Source organism: Podarcis filfolensis (assembly GCF_964270895.1).
Source record: "Podarcis filfolensis genome assembly, chromosome: 12".
NCBI lineage: Eukaryota > Metazoa > Chordata > Lepidosauria > Squamata > Lacertidae > Podarcis > Podarcis filfolensis.
In genome coordinates this window covers 36,100,842-36,125,596 of record NC_139614.1, presented here as the reverse complement: position 1 = coordinate 36,125,596, position 24,755 = coordinate 36,100,842, and the positions used below count along the sequence as shown (strand labels likewise).

Sequence of the window (24,755 nt, the reverse complement as noted above, 5' to 3'; positions counted from 1 at the left end):
GGTTGGGGGGGCCCCTCCGGCGCCCCCTTTTTATGCTCCCTCCCGCTGCCCGGATGCCGGGACTGCTCTGAGGCGCGCGCCATGGGAGACCACCTGAAGTCGGGCTTCGAGGAGGTGGACGGCGTGCGCCTGGGTTACCTGGTGATCCGGGGCAAGCAGATGTTCGCGCTGTCGCAGGTCTTCACGGATCTGCTGAAGAACATCCCTCGGACGACGGTGCACAAGCGCATGGACCACCTCAACGTGCAGAAGCACCACTGCGACCTGCAGGAGCTGCGCAAGCTCAAAGCCATCAACTCCATCGCCTTCCACGCCGCCAAATGCACCCTCATCTCCCGCGAGGACGTCGAGGCGCTCTACACGTCGTGCAAAACCGAGAGGGTGCTCAGGACCAAGCGCAAGGGGGCCGCGGCCCTCCAAGAAGCCCCCGGGCCGGACCCTTACGCGGCCTTCTGGAAAGGAGGCGGTAAACTTTGGCTGGGTTTGAATGGAGCCGCCGCGCCTCTGGCCAGCAGCGGCGGCGGCGGAGGCAGCAGCGGCCGCCGACGGAAAGCGTGGCGCGCGGCGGCGGCGGCGGCATCGGGCGCTTTCCTACCGGCTTCGGATCTACCTCACTTTTGGAGCAAATCGCCTGCGCCCAGCGCGCCGGGACTGGCGCGATCCCCTTGCAAAGGGTCGCCAAACTATGAAACTGCGCCGCTGGCGCCGCGCTACGTCTCGCTGGCGTCGGAGGCGCCTTGCTTTCGGAGCCTGCTCTGCTCCAAGCACCCGCACTACTACTACCACTCCTCGGCCGCCATTGCCAGCCAACCCAAGCTCGTCGCCGCCGCCGCTGCAGCAGCCGCCGCAGCAGCTGCCGCCGCCGCCACGTCGGAGAGCGGCCCGCTGGCTCTGGGTTGCCGCTCCAAGAGGAAGAAAGCCGCCGAGGGGCGCTTCCCGCTGCTGGTGCCCTGCGCCGGCAAGCCCCCCAAAGCCGCCTCGTTGGAGAGGCTGCCGGGCTTGAACGGCTTCCTGGCGCCGGCGCCGCCCCAGCAGCCTTTCCCGGAGCCCTCCTACAGCAGTGACTCCGACTCCAGCTCCTATTCGGACCACGCGGCCAACGACTCCGATTTCTGCTCCAGTTTGACCAGCAGCAGCAATTCGGGGTCTTCGGAGGACGAGGAGGGCAGCTACGCCTCGGATTCCAGCGAGCTGAGCTCCGACGAGGAGGAAGACGAGGAGGAGGAAGAGGAGGAGGAAGAGGAGGAAGAAGAAGAGAGCAGCTCCGAATCGGACTCCAGCTCCGGCTCCAGCCAAGCATCCGTGCAGAGCATCCGCTTCAGGCGCACCAGCTTCTGCAAGCCGCCCGGTCTGGCGGGGGTTCCGGCCAGTCTTTTGCCTCCAACGCCCGCCTCGGCTGGACGGGACGAGAGCCTCCCTGGACCCGCGCGGAGCATCAAAGCCGAGGCGCCCGAGGAGGACTGGGGCATCACCCCCGCCGGCTGGGTCCCCAAAACCGAGCCCGGTGTGGATTGCCACTGCTTTGGGGAGCTGAGCCAGGTCCGAAGGGGCGGCGGGTGTCCCTCTCCCTCGCCCGACGTGAAGGCTCCCGACCTGAAAGCCGCCCCCTGCCTGGCCAGGGGGTGCCCTTCACCCAGCCCAAAGACGCCCCACGCTTTGCCACAGCCAAGGTTCCTTCGAGACGCGGCGAGAGGCTGGCCCACCCGCTCTCCTCCTCCTCCTCCTCCAGCTCCTGCAGAGAGTCCTACTGCTGCTCTTGGGGTGCCCCCAGAAGCCCCCCAGCCCCATCGCCCATTGACCCCCTGCCTGGGCTGTTCCTCCTCCCAAAGCCAGCCCGAGGTGCTTGCTGCTGCTGGTGCTGCTGAATACCCCGAGCCGCTGCCCCTTGTGCCCATTGCCCAGATTAAAGTCGAGGACAGCAGTGCCAACGCCGAGTATGGCGCCCTCCCCGTCCAGGGACAGAGCCAGCCCCCGCTCAAATGTGAAGGCAGCGATGACGAGCACAAGCTGGAGGCGGACGGCGAACCCGGGCCCTCGCCGTCTCCGCCACCCAGCCCGACCCACCAGCCTCAGGAACTTCTGCTGCCAGCCAAGGAAGACCCCGCCTGCTGCACTGACGAGCCCCCCAGCCCTCCGCTGAGCCCCCCGGGCCAGCCCGCCCCGTCGAGCCAGGCCCTCGCCTCCTGCACTTTAGGCGCCGCCGCCGCCAAACCCGAGGATGGGGAGTACAAATTTGGAGCCCGGGTGAGGAAGAACTACCGGACTTTGGTGCTGGGCAAGCGAGCCCTGCTGCCCAGCCCGGCGCCGCTCAAACCAAATCTGAAATCCGTCCGGAGCCCCCGCCTGCCCGCCGGGAAGCTCCTGGACGCCCCCGAGGGCGCCCTGGACGACTTGACAGTTCTCAGCCGGCGCAAAAGGGCGGCCGGCCACGTCGCCTCGGCCGTCAAGAGGCCCTTCAGCTTCATGGGCAACTTTCCCTGCCCGCCCTCCTTGGTGGTGGGCCTCGACGGGGATCTGCTGCCAGCCTACACCTTAAACACCGCCAGGGATGCGCAGCCGCCTCCCAAGGCCCATCCTGTCTGGAAATGGCAGCTGGGCGGCTCAGCAATACCTCTTCCACCCAGCCACAAATTCAGGAAATTTCATTCATGAGAGAGAGATTGAATGGGAACCCTACTTCATGGTCGTTGTTGTTGTTGCTGTTGTGTTGTTGGTCTTTTTTTCCTTTTGGGGGGGGACCCCAACTACTTCTTTTCCTGGCCTTCGAGAATCCTACGCTGGATGCTGGTCCCGCCCCTCATCACATCACATCCGAATTAATTTTGATTTTTTTTTTATGGTGTGGGGGAATCCTGGTTTATTCTATTTTTGGAGGACGACGAAAATAAAACCGGATTACTATTTTCTTTGCCATGAAAACCCATCGTGGGGGGAAGGGAGGGGGGACGACGACGAGGAGGACGAAAGAGGTCTAACATTCCACAGACTACTTCAGGCGAAAGTTTTCCAAGTTTATTAAAAACACACACACCACACAACAAACAAAAAAACCACCTCAGTGGAATCTGCTAAAGCTGGAACACTTTACTGTCTCAAAATGCTAGTAATGCACCTGGTACCTCAATTCCAACTGCTACAAATAAATGTTTGGTTTATGTTTTTTTTTTAAAAGTTGAATGATAACAATTCGAATGAGCCATTAACGTGTAAATGCACTAGATTTCGAATTCAGGAAGTCTAAATGTTCAGTTCCGTACAAGGTTTTTTGTTTCGTTTTGTTTTCAGCGAGAGGTTGCACAGGGAGAATTCACTATCCTTCTGCTGGGAATGCCTTCTACTTTATTGCAGAGGGTTCATTGTTATGTTTTAATTCCCCACCTGTCCTTTCCACAAAAGCAGTTGCACTCTGCAGTTGGGAGTGTGCGTGTGTCTCCGGGTCACCAGTGGGAGAGTTGGAATTAGATGGTCAGGCATTTTTTTAGGACGAAAAAAGAGAGACTAAAAAAGGACATGCCACTCTTTGCCTTCTTGTTTCACCTTGAACCCTTCAGGTTGGCCACGATTGCCTATCTCGGCTACAGTACTCAACCCAGCCAAACCACTGTACATTTGCTCGGAAGCTGCTCTACCCTAAGTTCAATGGGATTTGCCTCCAAGTAAATTTTACTCTCAAGGAGGGGGCCTTCCAATCATTAGGTTTTGTTGTGGGACTGGGTTGGAGCTCTGTTTCTATTGGAAGGTTTGCAGGTGTGTGTGTGTGGGGGGGATGTTCTCAAAATCTGGTCCTCCCAGATTTGCAAAGTCAGGAAAAAATGTTAGGTTCTCACACTCCCATTGGAGGGAATCGGAAGGAAATGCAGTCACATTCAGCATGCTAAGTGCAACAGAGGCCCCAGTGGAAGGGATATTATCAATGAAGAACCCCATACTCTTGGTGGCTAATTTGGCACCAAAACTCAGGCTTTTTAAACCAGGACTTGTCACTGTTTTCTTTACATCTCTGGAAAAAAAGAGGACTTTTCCCAACCACCCTATCTTTGTAGCAGGATCATTTTCTACTGCACGTGACAATCAGAGGCAATTGTCTATATTTGCACTTAAACCTCGACAGAGTTGAAGCAGGCAGACTTCTAGAGTCGAGCCTTTGGTAAGACATGCTGGTGTAATATGTTGTGATGATGGAAGCAGTAAATCAAAAAGATGGAAATTTGCACTGTTGGAAAAAGCATGCTTTAGCTTTATTTTCAATTAAAACACTGTTTTAAAAAAAGTGATGATGATTTTATACTTATTGTAGGGCTCCTCATTCGTTTCTGACTCTTTTGCGAGAGGGAATGTCTGTGTCTGTGTGAGAGAAAAGTGTAGGGACTTGATTGGAAGGACTTCTGCTTCCAGAGGCTGGTTGCTGTTTCTTTATAAAACTGTGATATAAAAACAAACAAGTGTGAGGCGGTTGTCAGTGCTGTTGCATGTTGGTGGAAGACAGCAGGGAAGGGAAGCTAAATAGATTTTAGCCGAAAGTTTAAAGGCTGAGAAAGTATTGACACAGAGTTGCTGAATCAGCACTTTGGGATTGACTGCCAGCTCCTGGGCAATTTCTTTCTCACCAATTTAGCATTTATATGCCAACAGATTCTCTTTCTAAATTCAAATTCTCAAGGATTTCACCTATAGAAGAATCTCAACATAATGATTTCTACTAAATCACAAAAGAAATCAGCATTTGAAATGTTTCGCCCTGGGCCTCAGAGCCAATGTTTTTAAGATGGAAATCCTTGGCTTGTTTTGTTGTTCTTCCTTAAGGTCTTTAAATTCCTGCCCCTGGTGATAACGCCCCCCCCCCACCTAAATCTTCCAAGCAGACATTAGCTAATTTGATCTTCTTTTTAAACACATGGAGAGAGAAATAAATGAGTAAGGGTTTTCCACTCCTTGTAAGAAATACCTGCAGGATATATGTGTGTGTATACACATACGTTTTTCACGTCAGGTCGGGCAGTTGCAATCATCAGTCATGGTGGTATATTACTTATTTAACTTGCTCTGTTAAAATCTGATGGTCTCAAAATGGGGAAGGGAGATATGTTGCTATAGGCTAGTCTGTGTCTGGAGCTGCACAAATTACAGCCTTATGTCACTCCAAAAGGCCATACTTAGTTTGCGCAAGTCTCCCAGCCTCAGGCACCCACTCCGGCTTCTTTAGCAAGCTGCGGGGTGATTTGCCAATGCTCCCCCCCCCACTCCACTATTATTCATGGCAAAATCATCCTGCCATTAGAGGCCGAGTTCCAGAGCTCTCCACCCCCACCCCCTGTGTCAAACATGCCTCTGCCCATCCCAAAGTGGCCTCTTCTCCACTCCATGGGGCCTGCAGGCTCATCACCACTTTGGCCCTTCCATAGAAAATGGCAGAGAGAGAACAGGGGAAGTTTTTCAACCCTGATGGGGACTGAAGCACCACATTGTTGACTCTGTGGTACTTTCAGACGTCTGAGACACTATTTTTATTTTTAATTGTGCTTTGTTGACACCTCAGCCCCTGTAGCTTTCAGAGAGTTACTCGCTAGCTGCACTTTTCAGAAGCTGCAGAATGAACAGTGTTGAGCCAAAGGCTTCATAAGGCGTAGCTTTTTAGCCTAGTTTTGTCCAAAGAATTGCATTGGAGGCAGGGGGCAGGAGAGAAACCGATCCACCAAATAATACTCCAAAATCCTAAATATAATCACATGTCCATCTCACTTCAAGACCGACAGGAACACCTATTGCTTCATGGTTGGCAGTGAAAGCTGTTTTTGTTTTTTGAGGGTGGGGGGGGGAGATGCAAGGAGAAAGAGGGAGGCCTGCAATTCTGCTAGGTATTTTCCTTTGTACAAATTAACAATTCCAACTGGTCCAGTGGATTCTTATTAGAGTATGACTGATGGTCGAACTCCATATACACAACCCAGTTAAATTGCTTCAGAGCAATCCCATTGCCTTTAGCTGGAATGCCTTGGAGCACATGGCTTGTGGTGTTCAGCACAAATTGTTGGGTTTGGGATTTCTCTTTGTCCTCTCTGTAAAATACCTCTTAGTAAGCAGCAGTGGACATATATAATTTTTCAATTTAACCTGAAATGAAAGAGAAATTCTATTTCCCATTTGATATGGCTCTACAGACTTTCCAGTTCTTAGGGCTAAACTAAACCAAACCACCACAACAAAAATCTGGCAATTAAAAAAAAAAAATACCCCGACAAATATTATTCATCTATGAAGCATATAACAGAGTTGCTGCTATGTTATTGAGAAATGTGTTGAGAAGTGTTCTCCCCCTGCTCTTGGAGACAAAGGAAACGATGGACTATATATCTAGCATTCAAAAGGGAACATGTGTAAATGCCTTTCAGCAAAACCAGGTCTATTGCCTTAAATGATGTAACACAGAGTTTACAACCCTTTACTCTGAAAAGGGATTGTCTCTATAAGTCCACCCATACTTAACTACAGTGGCAATACAAAATAAAAATGGGGGGGGGGGGAATCTCACTGCTGGTTGTTTATTCTAAACACCACTATGCAGTAATAAAGGAAAGTCCTGCTGTCTGTTGTATGAAGACTGTTCTTCAATCACTCCCTTGGCAATTTACAAAAGGGGATGATGCTCTATCAGATTTAGTTGCCAATAAATTTAAGTTTCTGCAGAAAGAAGAGAAATGCGATGTTTTGGTTTCACTTTACACGTGTGAGTGTGCTTAGAGGAGTTGTGCTCAAAAGTGGCCTTTTGGAGGAAAAAAACAGATACAACACAGGAAGTGCTGCTCGCTGTGGTTTTTTTACGGTTAAGATGCTTTGCGTTGTAGGGAAAAAAAAAGTTCATGATTTAACTGCAAATCCGTTGGGGTAGCAGAAACTTTCCTAAAGAGTAGAAGCTTATAGAACAATTTTCCTTTCCAATAGAAGCAGGACAAAGAGCGGGAATCTACCTTGTTAAATCGCCCTTGCAAACATCAGGCACTGGCAAAATCTCCTCCTAGGGATTCCAACAACAAGCGTGTTTAATAAAAATACGATTGAGGGGGGAACTGGGCGGGGGGATCATGGGCTTTTCTTAGCCCTGACTAAGGCAAGGATTTTACCTTCCCCCTCCGCATTTTTGCTAAACGAAGGGCAATTCCCAAATATCTGTCATGTGTATATATATGTGTGTGTGTATGCATATACATATATATGCACGCACACAGATATCTACATAGACACACACACACAATATGTTGCAGTTAGTTTGTGCGTGTGTCTATTCCAATATAATTATTTGCGTTGCCCTGGCTTCCCCCTCCCTTCTCTTCTCTCCCTCTCCTTTTCAATCTGAGGCGGCCTCACAAGCCCCAGCGTTAAAAGGCCCGAGATGTTTTGCATGAAGCTCTCACAATAGGGGTTGAGAGAATTGACAGTTTCAAAAACAAGGCGCTCTGTCCTTTCCAGATGCCGAGACCACCTCCCTCCCTCTCTCCGTCCCCCTGCTCTCTCTCCCCCCCCCTTCCTTTGCCTGCACCTTCTCTCGCGGCTGGTGGCTTTTAGGGTGCTTTGCAAATCTACGACAACAGCTGTGTTTGTAAACAGGGCTGGGAATTTGGGTGGGAAGCCGGCGACGCTTCCCTGCTCTTCTTTTCCTCTTTGACGAAAGTGCCTGCGCAGCGCATATGCGCCAATTCCGGGGATCTCTGGCTTCCCAGTTTCACCGTTCCTTCCTCGGGAAAGCGACTCTCCTGCTTTCCTGCGGGAGCCTCGCAGGTTGCAAGTGAACCGGCGCACTCGGCGGTGGCCGGCGAGTGCCGTTTCCCCTCAGCTCCGTAGGCCAAGAGCGGTAGCCGGAGGCCTCTCCTGGTCGCCATCTTGCGCGCTCGAAAACAAACTCCTTGTGGTGCTTCGCCCCGGCCGGCCTCTCCTGGTGTCGCCTGGCCTTTCTCTTCCTCTCCCCCCGACATGGGACCGACTCATTTAGGCGAGGCGGAAGGGCCTGCCCGGAGCCCCACTTCAAGGTGGCCTTTCTGTTTGCAGGAAGGAGGCGAGGGAAAGCCGAGTCGAGGGCCTGCACCCACTCGGGCCTGGGCTCTCCACCGGCCGCTCTCCTTTTCCCTTTTGTCTCCTCTCGTCTCCCGCCTTCTCGCCTCTCCCGCTGCTCCAAAGCGGCTCCCCTTCCCGACTAGGCCTCGCTCCCACACCGGCCTTTTCCGGGTCGCCCGCCCTGAAACAGAAGGCCCCCTCGGTCGCGCCCACCTTCCCGCGAAGGGGATTCAGAAGAGGGGCTCCCCAATGGGTCCCCTCGGACCGGCTCTTCGCGCACCAACAGAAAGGGCGCTGCTTGCCGCACAAATAAATAGGGGACATCCACGGGGCGCAAGGATTTGCCGCCTTGCAAAGCTCCGCGAGGAATTCGACAGGGCTTCCGAATCTCAGTCCCGGGGTGGCTTGGCAGCGCAAGGCCGCCTTCCACGCACCATCTTCCTTTTCCCTCCCCGGGGACGGGCCCGGGCCGGAGCTCGCAGCTGCAGAGTTGGGAGCTGGGCTTCCGGGTCACAAGAGGCGACTCCTCGGCCGGCTTCAGCCCAGGCACCTTTGGATGAGGGAGAAATGCAGCGCTGCTCGCAAGGAATAGGGGGAAGATCGGAGTGGTAGAGGGAAGGGTGGGGGTCGTAGTGTTTGCAGCGTATCGGCTCTCCGAGTCTATCCACTCTGCAATTTAAAACTGTTCCAAGGAAAACAGAGCTGGGTGGTGTGTGTGTGTGTGAGAGAGAGAGAGAGAGAGAGAGAGAGAGAGAGAGAGGTGAGGTGGGAGTTTTGAGACAATTGGCCAGTTGTGGCGACAGCTTCAGCCGAAAAGTGCACTCAAGGTTGTTTACTCTGGTGTTTGAAAATGCACTGGGAGGTTGTAAAGTGTGTGAAATTACGCACTGGTCTCTTAAAGAGTGCCTAATTTCTAGTAAATAGCCGGGCCTTTGTCAATGGCTTTATTATGTTGTTTCTTGTTAATTGTTGAGAAAATCCCCATTGTGCCGGGTGAATAGCTTTATGAGCTAACCTGGTCAGTGGTGAAATAAGGGGGCAGTAAATGGCCGCCTCGTTTTAAAGAGCCAAGGCTGGGATCGGCCATGGCCGAGCCGAAAGCAAGGAAGGAAATGGTTGGGCCCAGTTTTCTTTTTCACTCCCGCTCCAAAGGTGCTGTTTGTTTAGGAAGGCCCGGAATGCAATACGTGGAACTTGATTCCATGCAGGACCAGACACACGCATTTTAAGGGCAGATTTGCAATTCTGCAACTCCATAGATGCTCTTTGATGCAGCTTCCTGGAAAAGATTCAGTTACAACTATTTTAGCCCTTTGCTGAAGGGGACATTTTGATGCAGCGACTTAACACCAAGCTAAGCCACATTTACTCGGAAGTAAGTCCCACACATTTCCTGTGTGAGCCCTCGCAGGCGCGCACACACTACTTACTCTGGAGTAAGTTGCCTTGTAGTCAAGGAAGGCCGCTTCCGCTTCAGTGTGTTTAGGACTGAGGTGTAAAATCGGACCCGCAGAGCAATTCGGGACCAATGTCGGTAGTGGGAAAAGGAGGCTGCGTTTTGCAAGAGCAAAACCACCCAACAGCTCAGAATCTCTCGGGGCTGAAAATGTTTCTTAGTTCACACATATAAGAAAACTAGAACAAATAATAACCACAAGGCCTCGACCGTCTTTTCCAAGTGCGGAGTCGGAGGATTGCAGGGGTCCCTAAAGGAAAGAAACCGCACATTTCAGGGAGAGAGAAAACCGGAGAAATATTTAAATGGCAGCGGGGAACATGCACGAGGGTCTTTGATTTCTCTCCTTTGTTAAAAGCTAACAACAAACGCCCATCAAGTAAACGTGCGTGGCTCTTGGCGAACGCCTCCAGGAGATCGCAAAATACAAGCCACTTTTTTTAAAAAAAGAAAAGGGCGGCGGAAAATAAATTGCCAAACGTTGAGGACAACGTGGCTATCTCCGTCCAGCATTCAGCTCTTTCAGCCAACTAATTTTTATGCTTTCTACTTTGTGAGTGTGTGTGTGTGTTTTTAGTTTAAAAAAAAGATTCAAGTGGCTTTGTTTTTAGAGAAAGAAACTCAGATGGGTAGGATTTATTTTTTTTTGGGGGGGGAGGGTTATACCGTGAAAACTCCAGCAAGCTCTCCTGTCCCAAAGAGCTGCCGGCCAGTGAGAGCTTTTCACTATTTCTGGCTTTCAAAGGAAAATGAGAAGCCCGCAGACTCGAAAGAAGGAGCAGCAGCAGCTGATCCGCGCGCCATTCCAGCCGCCCTCCCGGCGCACGTGTGTCTGTATATTACAAAAGACACATTGCGATGAAATGTACGTGCCTCCCTCTACTTTTATGGGGCTTTTCCTCTTGAGCCTCAAAACGCCCAAACTCGCTTGTTGTCTTCCGGACTCCTCCGGCAGCAGCAGCAGCAACCGGCACTTGCCTCACCTCCCACTAGACTGAGCGTTAAGATCTCATCTTCGGCCTGCCCCCCCCCCCAAAGATCTGAGATAAAAGCGGCAGGAAAGAAGTTGAGACGCCGACGCTGCACGTTATTTACTTCGGCAGCCGTTTCCAACTGCTGAGAATGGGAGAGGCAGGCCGTGGAAAGATCGCAACACGCACAAAACCGCTTCCCCCGTCCCCTCTTTTTCTTTTCTTTTTTTTATTAACACGCCCCAAGGAGAGTTGTGAGGCAGCGCAGCCCATTTCCCTCTAAACAGGATACTTCCATCAAGCTGCATTTCGTTTCCACTGCAACTGCTCTTCCCCAGCTCAGGGCGAAAGATCTGCCCCCACAAGCCAGTTGGGAAAGCGCTGCTCAGAAATACTGGAGATATAAACCATCCCATTTAAACTGTCGCTCGGGTCAGTTCACATCCCCCCCTCCCTTTGCATTTCAAACAGCCGTCCCTTTCGTTTTCCTTCTCTCTCTCTCTCCCCCCCCAGCAAAACCGGTGGGGGAACAGCACCGTCACCGCTGCTACCTCTGCGGCGAATTCTATCCAGGCCACTCAGCATCGTTGTATATTGTGTGTGTGCGTGCGCGTGTGTGTGTAAAAGAGAGACTCTTAAGGGTTTTCTGTGTTGGTGAGGACCCCTTACGATATTCCAGTTTTGCTAGAAATATTTGCAACTTAACAAAAAAAAACACACCACCATAAATGTGAATGCTGTTTATTTACTCAGGGTCAGCATCGCTCAGCCAGATCCTCATTCATTTAGTCTTATAAACAAGCTTACTACCTAGCGAGGCTAAATCACAATGAGAGAGGGAGATTGGGGGAGGGGGAAATCCCAGTTTCACGAATCTCATAAGGACTTCTCCTTCTGTGCTGTAATCCGCTTGTCCCCTGTTTGGAGGTAAGCAACCCTGATGAGCCTTGTTTCCAAGTAAATGTAAGATCAGAGGATCAGAAAGGCAGATAGGACCCAACATAACTTACCATGTAGGTTTTCCCCTACCCTACTATAGAAGAGTAGCACCCTTTCATATTGTACAAGATTCTTCTGTAGGATGCTTTGTTAAATGATAATCTATAGAGCATAGATAGTATTTGAACAAATTGGCTTCATGTTATTAAGATCTCATTAAGTGGTCAGTGGTACTCAAACAAGCCCTGTATTCATGGGGCCAAGTCTATTTCTCTTTTGGGAAAATGTACAAAAATAAAAAAAATAAATCACCCCTGTTTCTTAGACAGCTTTAGCCATTACAAATTATGGGAATATGCAGTTTAACGTTACAGAGTATTTTACAAACCTCACCAGGTTTGTCTTGGACAACTTGAAACTGACCATTTCCTTATGAGAAATGCTTTTAAGTTGTCTCCAATGGAGATAGCGGGACATTAACATTATTGACTGCTAAGCGGGGAGGGGGAAATTCTAAACTTGCTTTGTGTACCCGGAACAGAGCACGTGTTGGTGCCGCAAAAATCTTGGAGCAAAGTGGAAAAGCAGCCCACTATATTTGACTCCCTAGGTCACTGGGGATGATAGGCTGTTTGCATCAGATAAGAGATCTGAGTATACAATATAAAGAAGGGCCTTTATTCTCCCCTTAAAACATGAATTGATTGATTGAGCCTGTTTTGAAAAGAAGTTCCCTTGAACCCAGGAAGATCTGCATACTGCAGTTTCACAGAAGGAAGATGCCTCCATACTTTTGCAACAACAACAAAAACGACGTGGCTCTTTACTAAGTAACCGGCATGAGCTTTCATGTGTTAGGAGCAGAGCTTCCAATGGAGGAATTAGAATAAAAACATCAATAGATCCATGCAAAAAAACAAATTCGCCTCTAAAACACTACTGGCCTTTTTGACTTTTTTTCTTCCTAGACACTAAAACGCTCACCTTGTACTTATATGATTGAACTACCAAAGCAATCTCAGATCTCTTCCACCTCACATTAAGCCTGCTATTAACTGTGTAAACTGCTGACCTGTAAATACAGGTAATGCCATTCCAAGCAAGCCACACACAAAAAAACACTACTGCATTGCAGCCCAGTCCAGGACTAGACCTGAAAATCCAAGCATTTAGTTTCGATCAAGTTCTAAAGCTGCCTGAAATGTCCTTTTGACTCATCTGGCTGGACTGTAGCTAGTAGTTCGCTTTGCATGTTGCTTCTAGCAGTGTTCTAAGCCAACAACCCGATCATAAACTCTTTGGCATGGATGGGAAAAAAGAGGAGCCCAGGATCTTGAAGTGAGGCGACTTTCAGTGGAAGCCAAGCGCGTGGGAGTTCCTTTCCACGCTTGATATCTTTCACAAGTTGTTGGTCTCTCTTGCAGTGTAGCCGGAGTGTAAGGGAGCAGATGATATTAGATAATATTCAGATGATCTGAATTATTTGTACCCGCATCTGATTATCTCCCCACCCCCATTCTATATCTTATCTATCATCTCGCCCACACACAGGAGTAGCTATTCAAGGCAACTGAATCACCAACTTCCCCCATGGAAGGTCCTGGACAGGAGGATACAATACCGCGGGGTCGATTAGGTGGCTTGCTTTTTTTTAAGGGGCTAGGTGAGTTTTGCAGAAAACTCGCGGTCTCTCTCCGCCCCGGGGACAGGTATTGATCTGGTAAGCGGGCGCCGCTGGGCCGAGGCGATCCTGGCGCTTTGAGGACGAGATGCGCCCAAGCGCGGCTCTGCCTTTCAGCTCCCGGGTCTGCGCGCTGCGGCGCCCCACATGTGCTCGGGTTGGGCGCTCACAAAGAAACTTTGGATTTCCCCCATTAGCAATCAATAATGTTAATGCCTCTGCACGGACATGTCAGTGAGGGATTGAAAAGCTGAAGGATCCCTAGCGTTAGTCGGCAGAGAAAGGAGCGGGGGAGGTGGACATGGGGGGGGGGGGAGAGAAGAAAGCAGGCTCCACCGCGCGCCCCCTCGCAAAAGAATCCGGACCTGCTCAGCGGCCTTAGGTGGTCGTCGGCTCCTGCTCAGCACGGGCGAATCCATTCATTTCGGGGAGGGCAGCAGGAGCCAGGGATCCCTCTCCCTCTATCTGCCTCTCTCAATATCGCAGAGCTCTGCTTTTCCTTTTGAAACGCCTTAACCTCCCCTCCCCATCCGTATCATCTGCGACCTCCCGCTCCTTGCCACATTTAGCAAGATTCAGCGACATCGTTGCAAGTAAATGTCTGAACAGAGATGTGCCTTTCTGAATTATTTGCCCTTTCTTGGGAGATCGCAATCTTCGGGCTGGGGGCTTGCTTTTGGGTACAGAGTCTGACGCTCCCACCCCCAAACAAATACCACTACATTGCTATTGTTGACACCATCGTTATTTTTAGGTGGTAGTAGCGATACTAGTAGTAACAGTAACGGTGACGGTAATTTTTAATTCACAGACTACGTCTGTGATACGTCCAAATCCCGGGCGACTTATTATATTTACAACTGGAATGCTTAACAGGAGAAAAATGCGATGCCCTCTGGGATGAAAATCTCAGCTAAGAGGCACTGAAGTCAGTAAGGCTGCATGGGCGCCTTTACGACCCGGGGAAACAGAGAGGTCCGGGAGGCCGATGGAAATCCCAAATTCACAGTCCGTTTCCTTTAGTTCATTTCCTGCGACGTGGCTGCTCGGGAATGAGGGAAGCCCTCTCAGGCGCGGCACCTGGCCTGGTTTTCCTTGCTGAAGGCAGGCCGCCTCGGCGCCTGTTGGAAGAAATTTCCATTCATTTAAAGAGAAATGCAAGACAAGTTGTACGTGTGTACACACACACACACACACACACACACATATATAAAACTACTACCAGAGACAACCAGACAGCGGGTATTCGTCTGGGAAAACCAGACACAATCGACGGGTTTTCGATGAAGATCTGCACACTTTAAAAATGCGAGTGAAAAACAGGCCACTTGATTGTGAATCGGCGTGAAACAGACGGAAGGGTTTTCAGTAACTTCCCCCCGCGTGATCGAGGACCCAAACGGAAATAAACGTACAAGCTTTCTTCCCCCCCCCCCCATGGAAAAAATAGAACCGCCCATTTCCCAGCAAATTTGCAGAAAACAAACCAGGACTTTCTGACCATCTCTTGACCTGATCAAGGAGCCTTGCATATGTTGCAGCCACATTGTGGCTCTTAGTGCTGCAGTAATAATATAAAATATTATTTAAAAAAAAAATTCTAAATGTGCTGTATCTAGGGCTAAAAACAACCCATGTTGGCGGTAGGGTAATCCAAAAAGAAAGAGGTCGTCCCGAAAATATTCCAGTGGATTACAAGGTTATGAGACAGGTCAGGATAGCGCACAAAAGGGAAATTCGGGATACGCACACAGCCGAGGGCTGCTTGGCTGGGCTCCCTTCCCTTTGCAAAGCGCGAAGGGGCATTTACTCGCGGGTCGATCCCCTCGATTTCCACGGGGCTTGCCTTCGAGGAAACCCGCTCAGCGCGCTGGAGGTCGAGGGGATTTGCTCGCCAGGAGAAGGCGCCCGGGATCTGAGCTGGGGTCCGGAGGAACTCCGTCGCCCGAAACTTTATGCTTCTTTTTACGTGGAAGCAGCGGTCGGGGGCGGGAGAGCACTCGCTTCCGGGGTTGCAAGGGCGTTTGGCCCCCTAACCCCTGAGGCCTCTGCGGACCACCTCATGTTCAGTGGGTCTTGGGGGGGCAGGAGAGGGTGAGGTGAGGTGGGGCCAGAAATTAAATCGGGGATCCGATTTCTCAACCCGGGAAAGGCGCGCTGGGAATCAAAGCGGCGAGGAAGGCAGGGAACCCTCCCTGGGGCTGGAAGGCAATAAATATTGCCGCTATCGAGGTCTGTATCCTGAGCCAAGGAGGGAATCCCCATTTCTCTCTCTCTCGTTGGAGTGGGGAGGAAAGGCGGCTTTGTGGGCTGGGAAACCCCGCGATTCTCCGCTGTGGGGCTGGAAGGGGGGTGGGGAAGGTGGAGGACGGGGGGAGAGCGCGAGAGAGCGCTGCGCTAGTCCATCTTTGAAGCCTGCGCGCTCCCAGTCTGGGCTGCAACCCAGAGGTGAGTGGCCTCTCCAGGCTGCTGCATCTCGGGGGTGAAAAAGCCGAGAGGGCTTTGTGCTTCGGGAGGCGGATTAAGGAGGAGCGCGCTGGGAGCTGCCTTCTCCCCAAATCCCAGAAGGAGAGAGGGAGAGGGGTGGAGGGAGGGGGTCAGCTTCCCCCCTCCCCGGGACTCGCTCTTTTTTGTTCCGGCTGGGGCCCAACAAATGCTTTTGTCTCCGGCCGGGCACCTCCCCCAGGGTGCGCCTGGGTGCAAGAGCGCGTGGCTCGGATCCCTGGCGGGGCAGGAGGGGGTCGTGGAGCTGGGGGGGGCGCACATGCCTGGGACCCTCCTCCACGCCAAGGAGGAGGAAATCTCAAGAGCCACCGCTGCTGCCAAGCCTGTGTGTGTGTGTGTGTGTGTGTGTGTCCTGCCCGCTTCTCCTCCGTTTCCTCCAGCCGTTTGCTTACTACCTCTATTTCCGACCTTGCTTTGGGGAAATATAAAGCGCAGCCTCGGGTCTCGTTTGAATGGCAGGTCCCAGCCTCTGGGATCGCGCGAAGTCATAAAAAATAATGAAAACAAGCCCCAGCACATGTGGGGAGAGAGCGGGCGTGCTAGGGGAGTGGGGCTGCTGCAATAAAGAGACTCCGCTTCCCACCCTGGCGCGACGATCGCTCGGGTGGGGACCGCCCAGCCCAGGCGGCCTCCTCGCAGGGCTGTTGTGAAGGTACAATGGGAGAGGGGATTTTGACGTGGAGGAACGGCGGGGATGCAGCCAGCCAGGAAAAACCATCCTCCTCCTCGCCCGTAAGGAGGGGCAGCCATCCAAGCAGCGCACGTCTGAGATAAGGGGACCGTATTGCCCAGCCCAAAGAGATGGATTTCAGGAAAGCCACCTCCCGGGTTTAGACAGGAAGAAGGGCATGATGGGAGTTCTTGGTAGGGATCGATGACCCCTTTCCCTTTTCCAGGGTTTTGCCTCCCTCCCTCCCCTGCAGCCTGACATCATCTTCCTTCCTGAACAGCTAATCGTTCTTTTTCTCCTCAACCCAAGTCCTTTCCGCAAAACTCTTACAAGGGGAGGAGCCGTAGCTGCGCTGTGATGCAAACTCTTGGCGTGCAAGGAGGTCCCGGTTCGGTTCTCGGCACCTTCAGCCTGAGCTGAAATTCTGCAGAGCGGCTGCCTGGCAGTGCAAACAAACCACACCGAGCTGGATGGACCACAGAGGTCTGATTCTGTCTAAGAAACTTCCTGGGTTCCAGCTCCCCTGCCCCGCAATCTTCCCCTTCTTGTTTTCTGCCCTGGGTTGACTGCATCAGCCTAAATACATGGGTTCAGGGAAACAGATTTCTCAAGAAGTGTACACACACTATACATTTCCCCCAAAGTTTCCCCAGGTGTGCTGGGAACCGTAGCTGTGTGAGGGCAAACTACAGTTCCCAGGTTTCTTTGGGGGGGAATGTCCTTTAAAAGTGTACCCTGGAAGTGGAGATGGGGAGCGGTTTTATTGGCTAAGATAGCTTGAAGCGAGCTCCTGGAGAGCCCTGCTCTCACTCCAATAAATTAAGTTAAGGATGCCAGAGATAAAGGCAGAACAGCCACTGCCACCACTCTTCATCTCCCATACAGGTGGGAATTTGTTGAGAGAAATGCTAACACCTTCCTATTCCTGAGGAAAAGGACTGGTCTGCCTTGAGATCTGGGTGGGACTCTGCATGTACCTGAAGGGCACTTCCGCTGGTCCTCCTGGCTGAGGACTAAAGAATGTGTATTGGGAAACAACCTGAAGCCTGGTTTTATACTGGGATACTTTCCACACTTCCCTCTCTCTCAGCCTCCTTCCAACTTGGAGTTTCTGACCTGGAACAGAGAATGACTGCTCTACATTGGTTGTCTTTGGCCTCTCCAAAAAAATGGTCTGCATCATCCTATAAGTTGTTCCCGTGTCCCCCACCCCCCACCCCCAAACCCCAGTGCTTTGAAAAGAGTTGTTGAGTGCAGCTGCAGATCGGTATTCCATGCCTATGGAGACTGAATAAATTTTAATAATAACAGTTGCTGTCATGATTGTTTTAAACTGAGTGTTCATTTCAATATTGATGGTGTGTTTTAAATTGTCCACAGCATTTTGTGTTTTAATTAGAAAAGTGGGGTAGAAATTAATAATGATGATGGTGATAACAATAGGTGGCGATGATGATGGAAGAGGAGGCGGCGAACAGAACCTAGGAGCCCTGCTTGACCCGAGAGATGGGGAGGAAAGGATGCTGGACAATGTTGTGTTTGGGAAAGCTTTGGCCTTCCAGATGTTGTGACTACAACTCTCATCATCCCTGACCTTTCTCTGCGCTGACTGGAGCTGAAGTCCAGAAACAGCTAGACGGCCACAGGTTCCCCATGCCCGATTTCAGTTGCAGCAGACACTCACTAGAATTGGTGGAGCTTCTAAGAGGTCATGGGGGTTTGGCCAACGAAAGGTCATGAGGGCATAGCCAATTTCTGGTTTCTCCCCATCCTTCTTCCTTACAAAGATACCATGGTGGGTCCCTTAACTATTTGTAAAGCAGCAATGCTTAGCACCTAACTATAAGCTGAGAATGTCTTACTTTTGTTCAGAAGGGGCCCCTCCAGTCACAATTGCTTCTTTGCTGGGAGAAAAGTTGTTTTCTTCTCCACCTGCTCTGATTCTCTCCATGTCCTCATCCTTTGCAAAGAAACAGGGGACGCATAATCATAGCAGCTTTGTTAATACTTAGCACCCAAGTGTTCAGAATGAGGCCCTGCTGCCATAATTTCTAGTGTGGACTCATGCCACAACTGCTTGTTATCCAGAGGTAAGCATGGCTGAATTCCATGGGTATTGCTTCCCAATAAGAATGTACAGGATTGCAGCATGAATGGGTTAATATTAAAGATACCCCACTTAAAGAAAAACAGGAACACGAAACCTCAGTATTTCCCACCTCAAATCTAGACACACACAAACCCTACGGTTGCAATAACACTCAAGTGTTGATAGCTGCCACACACAGAGAAGCCATCCACAATTTATTCTCCCAACCCTTCAACCCCATTCACAAAAATAACTGCTAGTAGTGCTTAAGCAAAAAAGTACATCGAATGGAAAGATACTCACACAATCTCTCCACCACTGCTATCTCTTAGCAAATATTCATAATAAAAAAGCTGCTCAAGCTAGCAACCACACCCTTCTCCTACAAAGAATGTGCGTTGTGATGTGGGTGTGGCCTTAGGAAACAGCTCTGAGCAGGTTCGCACTGCTCTTAAAGGCAGCCCTCCTAGACCAATACTGTGAATGCAGGTTAGCCCTCATAACAACAGATGGAGTGCAAGGCTTCACACTGGGCACTCCTATCAATCACATGGTTCTTCTGCTTAGGGGCATATGGGAGGGGCTTTTTTTTGCCATAGCTATACTTTGGGATTGGCTGAGGAGTGCAGGGATCTGATTGGCCCAATAACGGTAGATTGACAGAAATGTTTGCGGAGCTTCTCTAAGTTCAAATAAAAATATAACGTGTGTGTGTGTGGGACAGGAAAGAGTGTGCAGACCCTGCAAGTGTCCCTATTTTCCAGGGACGTCCCTAATTTAGAGAAGTCGCCCGGTTTCTGATTTGATCCCGGAATGTCCCACTTTTTCTTAGGATGTCCCTATTTTCATTGGAGAAATGTTGGGAGGGTATGCGTTTGAAATTTGGGTTTGTTTTTTTCTTAATTGCTTGTCGTTCTCCTAGTGCACCAGCCTCCACTGCTTGATGTTCAATAGCTGCCCCCGGGGAAGTCGACAGAGAAGGCAGGAAGGCAACTGCCCTCTCCCGTTGTCGCTCCCCATCAGCTAGTATTCACACGTATGCTGCCTGTGAACCTGCAAGTTGCACTGAGCACTTGAAGCTATTGATAAACGCATCCGTCAGGAATTGGTCTAATCTCTTTAAAAAAGCAAACTAAGCTTGCAATCCTAACCAGGTCCGATTGAGTTCAATGGAATTTACTCCCAAGTAAATGAAATTAGGATTGCAGCGTTAAGTGAATGTATTTCTGCGCATGGTCAGAAGCACTCACGAATTTCATTCATGGAGCTAAGTAAAGGTTATGGAGCAATCCTCGACGAACCCTAAACGGGCTGCACCCCGCTGGTCTCTAGGACGTGGGAGATCTTCAGAAGAACAGGAGAAACAGATCTGGACAGGAAATCTCCCCTAACCATGTTATGGGAAGAAGATACTAACTCAAAAAATGCCTGGAAGAGTTTTGGCTGACACTTAGGTCCCCCCACCCGCCTTAAAATTCCCACAAATCCGTGAGGGAATGTACCGGGAAAATGTTTGGCATTAGCTGGCAAAGAGAATGAATGAATGAATGAATGAAGGCGACCTTTCTTTTTTGGAAGGAAGCGAAGCCAATTAAAACGGTCCCTCAAAGCCACCCGTAGTTCCCCAAATCTGACATTGTGCTAACCTCATAATCAGACTGCCTTTGCTTTATATAACATTGAAAGGGAGAAGGCTTGATTCTCTCTCTCTGTCTCTCAGCCCGTGTGAGTGAATGATGGGGAAAGGAAAGGGAGAAAAAGGTGAGGAGAAAACAGAAGGGGTGAAATATACACAAGCTCCTGCTCTTTATCCTGGGGTTACTTACCTTTGGATATACCTTTAGATAACTGCTCCTGCTATTGCCACTCCCTTCTCACCAGCATCTACCCCAGGATTAGCCAACTGTGACAGTGCCTTCCAGATGTTGGCCTCCAACTCCCATCATGCCTGACCATTGGCCATGCTGGCTGGGGCTGATGGGAGCTGTAATCTTGCAATGTCTGAAGCACACCAAGTTGGCTACATCCAGCCTTTACTTTCCCCCCAAATTAGTGTTGATCAGGCCCATGTTTGCACTGCAGCCTTAGAATCCTGAAACTTTATGCACTGTTCAAATAATAAGGAATTATTATAATAATCTGTCAGTAATAAACAACAAGGGATAACTCTGTGCTTTCAGACAGGACAAAGCTTGTTGTTCAGTAGAGGGACATGCTTTGGCTCCTGCTATTCAAAACAGTTTTCATTTGACAGTGACTCTTAATTTATTATATTTTTATCTGTCTAGAAAATCATCTATCCAGGATGATTTGTCTAATAAATTATTGCACTATAGTTAACGTTGTCATATTACTTTATTCTCTTTATTTACTGATGCACAAAGAGGGCCTAGTAAACTAAAACTTTCTTTTATAGCACACAAAAGCTTAGCAATTAATAGATAGATTATGAAGAGAGTGAAGTCCAAGGATGTTGATATTTGTCGTATAACTGTTATAGAATGCAGACAACATATGCATAGAATATATTTAACATCTCCTCAAATTGAGATGGAGCAGATGCTGGTACAAGACCCCTTGCTCATTTGTACAGTAAGCAGACTTTTACTTACATATGCCTATGTATCTGTATACTGATGTATGGTACATCACCTAGAGAAATTAGTTTATTATTTAAGCTTATTAGTGTCTTCCTAAAATAAATGATGAATTCTTACACTAAAATACAGTAACATAATTAGTATAATGGTTAAGGCAATGAACAGCAAATCAGATCAAATGTCACCTTACCCTGAAGTAAGTGAGTAGTCTGAGGCAAGATATCCTCATACAGTCACACATATTTATCCCATGTGGGAATAATAGCAGTCTACACTATAAGGTTGTTGTGAAGATTTTGAACCCTTAAAAAAAACCTTTATTAGGTATTATAATGTAGTTTTGGAATTTTGAGCAATGTAGAACTACCTACAGCAGTAGCAGTGGTTGTAGAAGTAGCAGCAGCAGAGCTGCCAGAAAGACGTGTGGATCCAGAATTGCCCTCCGCAGTCCCTTATGGACACACACCATTAAGACTGTTTTCAGGGAAGACAATCTTACTCCGCCACAAGAAGAAAGAAGAAGATGAGCCACACAACTGGGTCCTGTTATTCCCAGCCCCCTTGGATTTAGTAACAATAATTCAAGTTGCTCCTTTAAAGCTTCCTTACAAGGGTCCATTGCTCCGCAACGCAGCAGCATTCCAGCCACGAATCACCTTCTCCTGCTCTTTAAAAGAACCAGGAGGGGCGATAGGTTCTGCTCACAGAAACACATAAGATTTGGACGGCCAGCCTTGCCTGACCTCTCGGGGTTGCAGAGGAGAGACGTTCCTGCTGCGGGATGCCGGGGATTCGAACCCAGGGCCCTTGTACCCTGCAGAGCAGCTGCTCCACCGTGGCAGCAGGCGTGGAAGGGCCAAGGGCAAGAGGAAAACCGGAGGACAAAGGTGGGGAAGGCCAGATTTGCTGAAGGCCTGACATCAGTGTCAGCAGCAGCAGCAACAGCACTCTCACGAACTGCGGGGATGGGGCGCACCTAGGTATGTTATCCCCGCTTCGGTGGAGCTTCCCTTTCTCCCTCCTCCTCCCTCCCCCATTCGGGCCTCCCCTTCATCGCCTCCTCTGGCCCCACGAAAGGGCTCCTGATCAGGCCAAGATTCAGGGGCTGCGCCATAACTGGCTGCTCTGAATGGGAGGCCCCCCCCCATATCGACGCCCCCTTCGGCTTCTCTTCCTCTGAGGCCTGGTCGTGGGTTGGCGGCCCTGCGCAGGGAAACCTGTAGGGTGCCCCGTGGCCCCGGGGGTGGAAAGGCTCCCCCTGGCCTTTGTGAAACCCCCTGGCCTTGTGTTGTGTGGGGGAGAGAAGGCTGCCTTCCTCCTCCGCCCCTGGATTCACCTGTCAGGGCGATCAGAGTCCGGCCCCGGTGACAAAAGAGTCCCTATCGAGGCCCTGAAAGGGGCGCTTCAGGTTCACTGCTTCGCGCCAAGGCTTCGGGGGAAGCGGCAAATGAGCGCGAAAACGGCCCCATTCTTGCCCGGGGAAAGAGAAGCGGGCGGCTTCACGCCTCGGCCCGCCAGGCTTGCCGCCAGGCCTGCGGAAAGCGGACAGGCCGCCGCGTAATCGCCAGAACAATTTCATTTCCTCTCCTCGGCCTTGCAGGCCTCGCTCGCCCTCGGAGGGGGCAGCCTCAGGCAGGCAGGCCGGCAAGCAGGCCGGGAGGGAGGGCCGGGCAGCGGGGGCGGGGAAGGCCCGAACCCTGCCTGCCCCACTGGGAAGAAGGGTAGCCGAGGGGGACCCCGAAGCCGAGGGGACCCCGAGTCCAAAGAGGGAACAGGCTAGGCCTAGCAAGAGCAGTGTCGTCTGTTGCTTCTGCGGCTACTCTGGTCGTCATCGCCAGGGCCCCGCCAGCTCCCCCCCCCCAACTTAGGCCAAGGCTGCCATCTTAACTGTGGCTACTCAGAAGTAAGTCCCATTGAATCTAAACAAAAAATTTTTTTTTCTTCCAGTAGCACCTTAAAGACCAACTAAGTTAGTTCTTGGTATGAGCTTTCGTGTGCATGCACACTTCTTCAGAAGAAGTGTGCATGCACACGAAAGCTCATACCAAGAACTAACTTAGTTGGTCTTTAAGGTGCTACTGGAAGAATTTTTTTTTTTTTGTTTTGACTATGGCAGACCAACACGGCTACCTATCTGTAACTGGAGCCATTGAATCTAGTTGGACTTATTCCCAGGGAAAGCGGAGGTGAGGAGTGCAGCCGTGGCCTTTCAGGTGCCACAGGACTCCTTGGTGTGCATTTGGCTAGTTGTGCAGGAAATGGGATCGTTGGAAGACTTCTTTAAAAAGCATTTTTATTGGTTTTCATGTAAATACAACATATAACTACAGTAGTTTGTCCAGTGGTAGAGTCTTGTTTCATATGTAGTACACAGTACACAAGCAATAAGTTTGTTTATGCATTATCAGTTCAAGTATCCTCTCCACAGAGATTCTCGTGTTGTGGGTGGAATAAAAGTATCTTCTGTGATCATTGAAGACTTGTTCCATTTGAGGAGAAAGAGGAATAACTCCTGGGACCTCCCCTCCATGGGTTCATATGCCAAATTCCAGTGACCTTGGGGGTGTTATTGAAAATAATACATAATAATAATCGTAGCCGGGTTATTTATCTGCAGCGTACGCCACACATGCACTTGTGCTCCAAGTGGTTCACTGGAAACAATAGCACAAAACCTATGCTTCATCAGAGTTATATCAATGGAACAGAACATTAACAACTCAGAAGCTTACAGTTTATTTAGAATACAGTGAGAATGTATGCAAAAAGTGAGCATAAATTTCAGTGACAACACTGAATAACTGGGGGGAGGGTAAACGATCCATCATGGAATTTTGCACAGGCTCCATTGAAATGAATTTGCACCAAGGCAAAAGGGCTCTCCAAATGCAGCTAAGTGCTTCTGAGACTCCTCAGTTTAGAAGGGCAACCCCAATGTTCAATTCAATAGGACTTGTTCTCTAGTAAGTGTCATAGCTGTCAACTTTTCCCTTTTTTAAAGAGAAATTCCCTTATTCTGAATAGGATTCCTCGCAAGAAAAGGGAAAAGTTGACAGCTATGGTAAGTGTATTTAGGATTAGAATCGTAAATTAAGTACATGCTTAACACCCCCCCCAATCAATGGAACTGAAAACTGCTTCTGTTAGGCCGGATCGTGCCCAAGCGTTTCTAAAAAGCGGGTGGAGGAAGTCAAAAAGTGGATAAAGGAACGCTTGAATGGTAGAAGATGAGTAAGCTAAACCAGGCCTCCGCATCCTGGTGTCCAGTTTAGGACAAGAAAGGGGTGAAAACGTTTCCCAATCTCTTTCCCCCCTCCTCTCTCCCCCTTCCCATTAATAGAACTTGGCAACCGGCAACAAATCCAAGGCATTAGTGAAATGAAGAGACAAAAGGCCTTTGGAATGGGGAGGGGAGCGGGGAGCCTGCCCTGCTCCAATAATCTGAAATTAACAAGATGTTACTATCTTGCAATCCGCACTTCGAAATGCCGTGAAAGGTTAATATTTATTATTTCACTCCGAAGTTCAGAACTTGGGGTGGGGTGGGGGAGGAATTCAATTAAATATTGTGAAATCGTTTCAAGCTTACTTGGGAGACTTAGACTTTCCTTTTCCTTTTTCACCATCAACGTGGGCATTTAATATAGAAAACAGAACTTTGAACGTGCCCCAGATCAACAGGCCTCTTGAGTGTAGAAAAAAAAGAGAGAGGAAAACTCAGTTTCATGTCTTAGATTTACCTAATGATTTTGTAGGAGCAAAAGCCTCCAGTTCAAAACCTGGAACTGCTCTGTCCTT

General features: G+C 50.0%; 2 protein-coding genes and 1 long non-coding RNA gene across 4 annotated transcripts in view; 1 reads left to right on the top strand and 2 right to left on the bottom strand.

Moving 5' to 3' along the window:
• Positions 1–230, bottom strand: part of LOC310746291 — a 4,109-nt gene extending 3,879 nt beyond the window's left edge. The window contains exon 1 of the long non-coding RNA XR_014540589.1: positions 139–230. This is a non-coding gene — a long non-coding RNA (uncharacterized lncRNA). The remainder of the gene's footprint in view (positions 1–138) is intronic.
• The window catches only part of MLLT10 (MLLT10 histone lysine methyltransferase DOT1L cofactor), a 127,773-nt gene extending 122,813 nt beyond the window's left edge, over positions 1–4,960 (bottom strand). The window contains exon 1 of the mRNA XM_083579344.1: positions 1,263–4,960. Coding sequence (XP_083435470.1) covers positions 1,263–1,895 — 633 coding nt within the window. The 5' untranslated portion in view covers positions 1,896–4,960. The remainder of the gene's footprint in view (positions 1–1,262) is intronic.
• Positions 4,961–21,702: 16,742 nt separating this feature from the next.
• NEBL (nebulette) overlaps positions 21,703–24,755 on the top strand; it is a 174,823-nt gene continuing 171,770 nt past the window's right edge. The window contains exon 1 of one of the 2 annotated variants that reach the window (XM_083579366.1): positions 21,703–21,937. The gene's annotated coding sequence lies outside the window, so the exon portion shown is untranslated. The remainder of the gene's footprint in view (positions 21,938–24,755) is intronic. The other variant, XM_083579364.1, reaches the window with a different exon arrangement.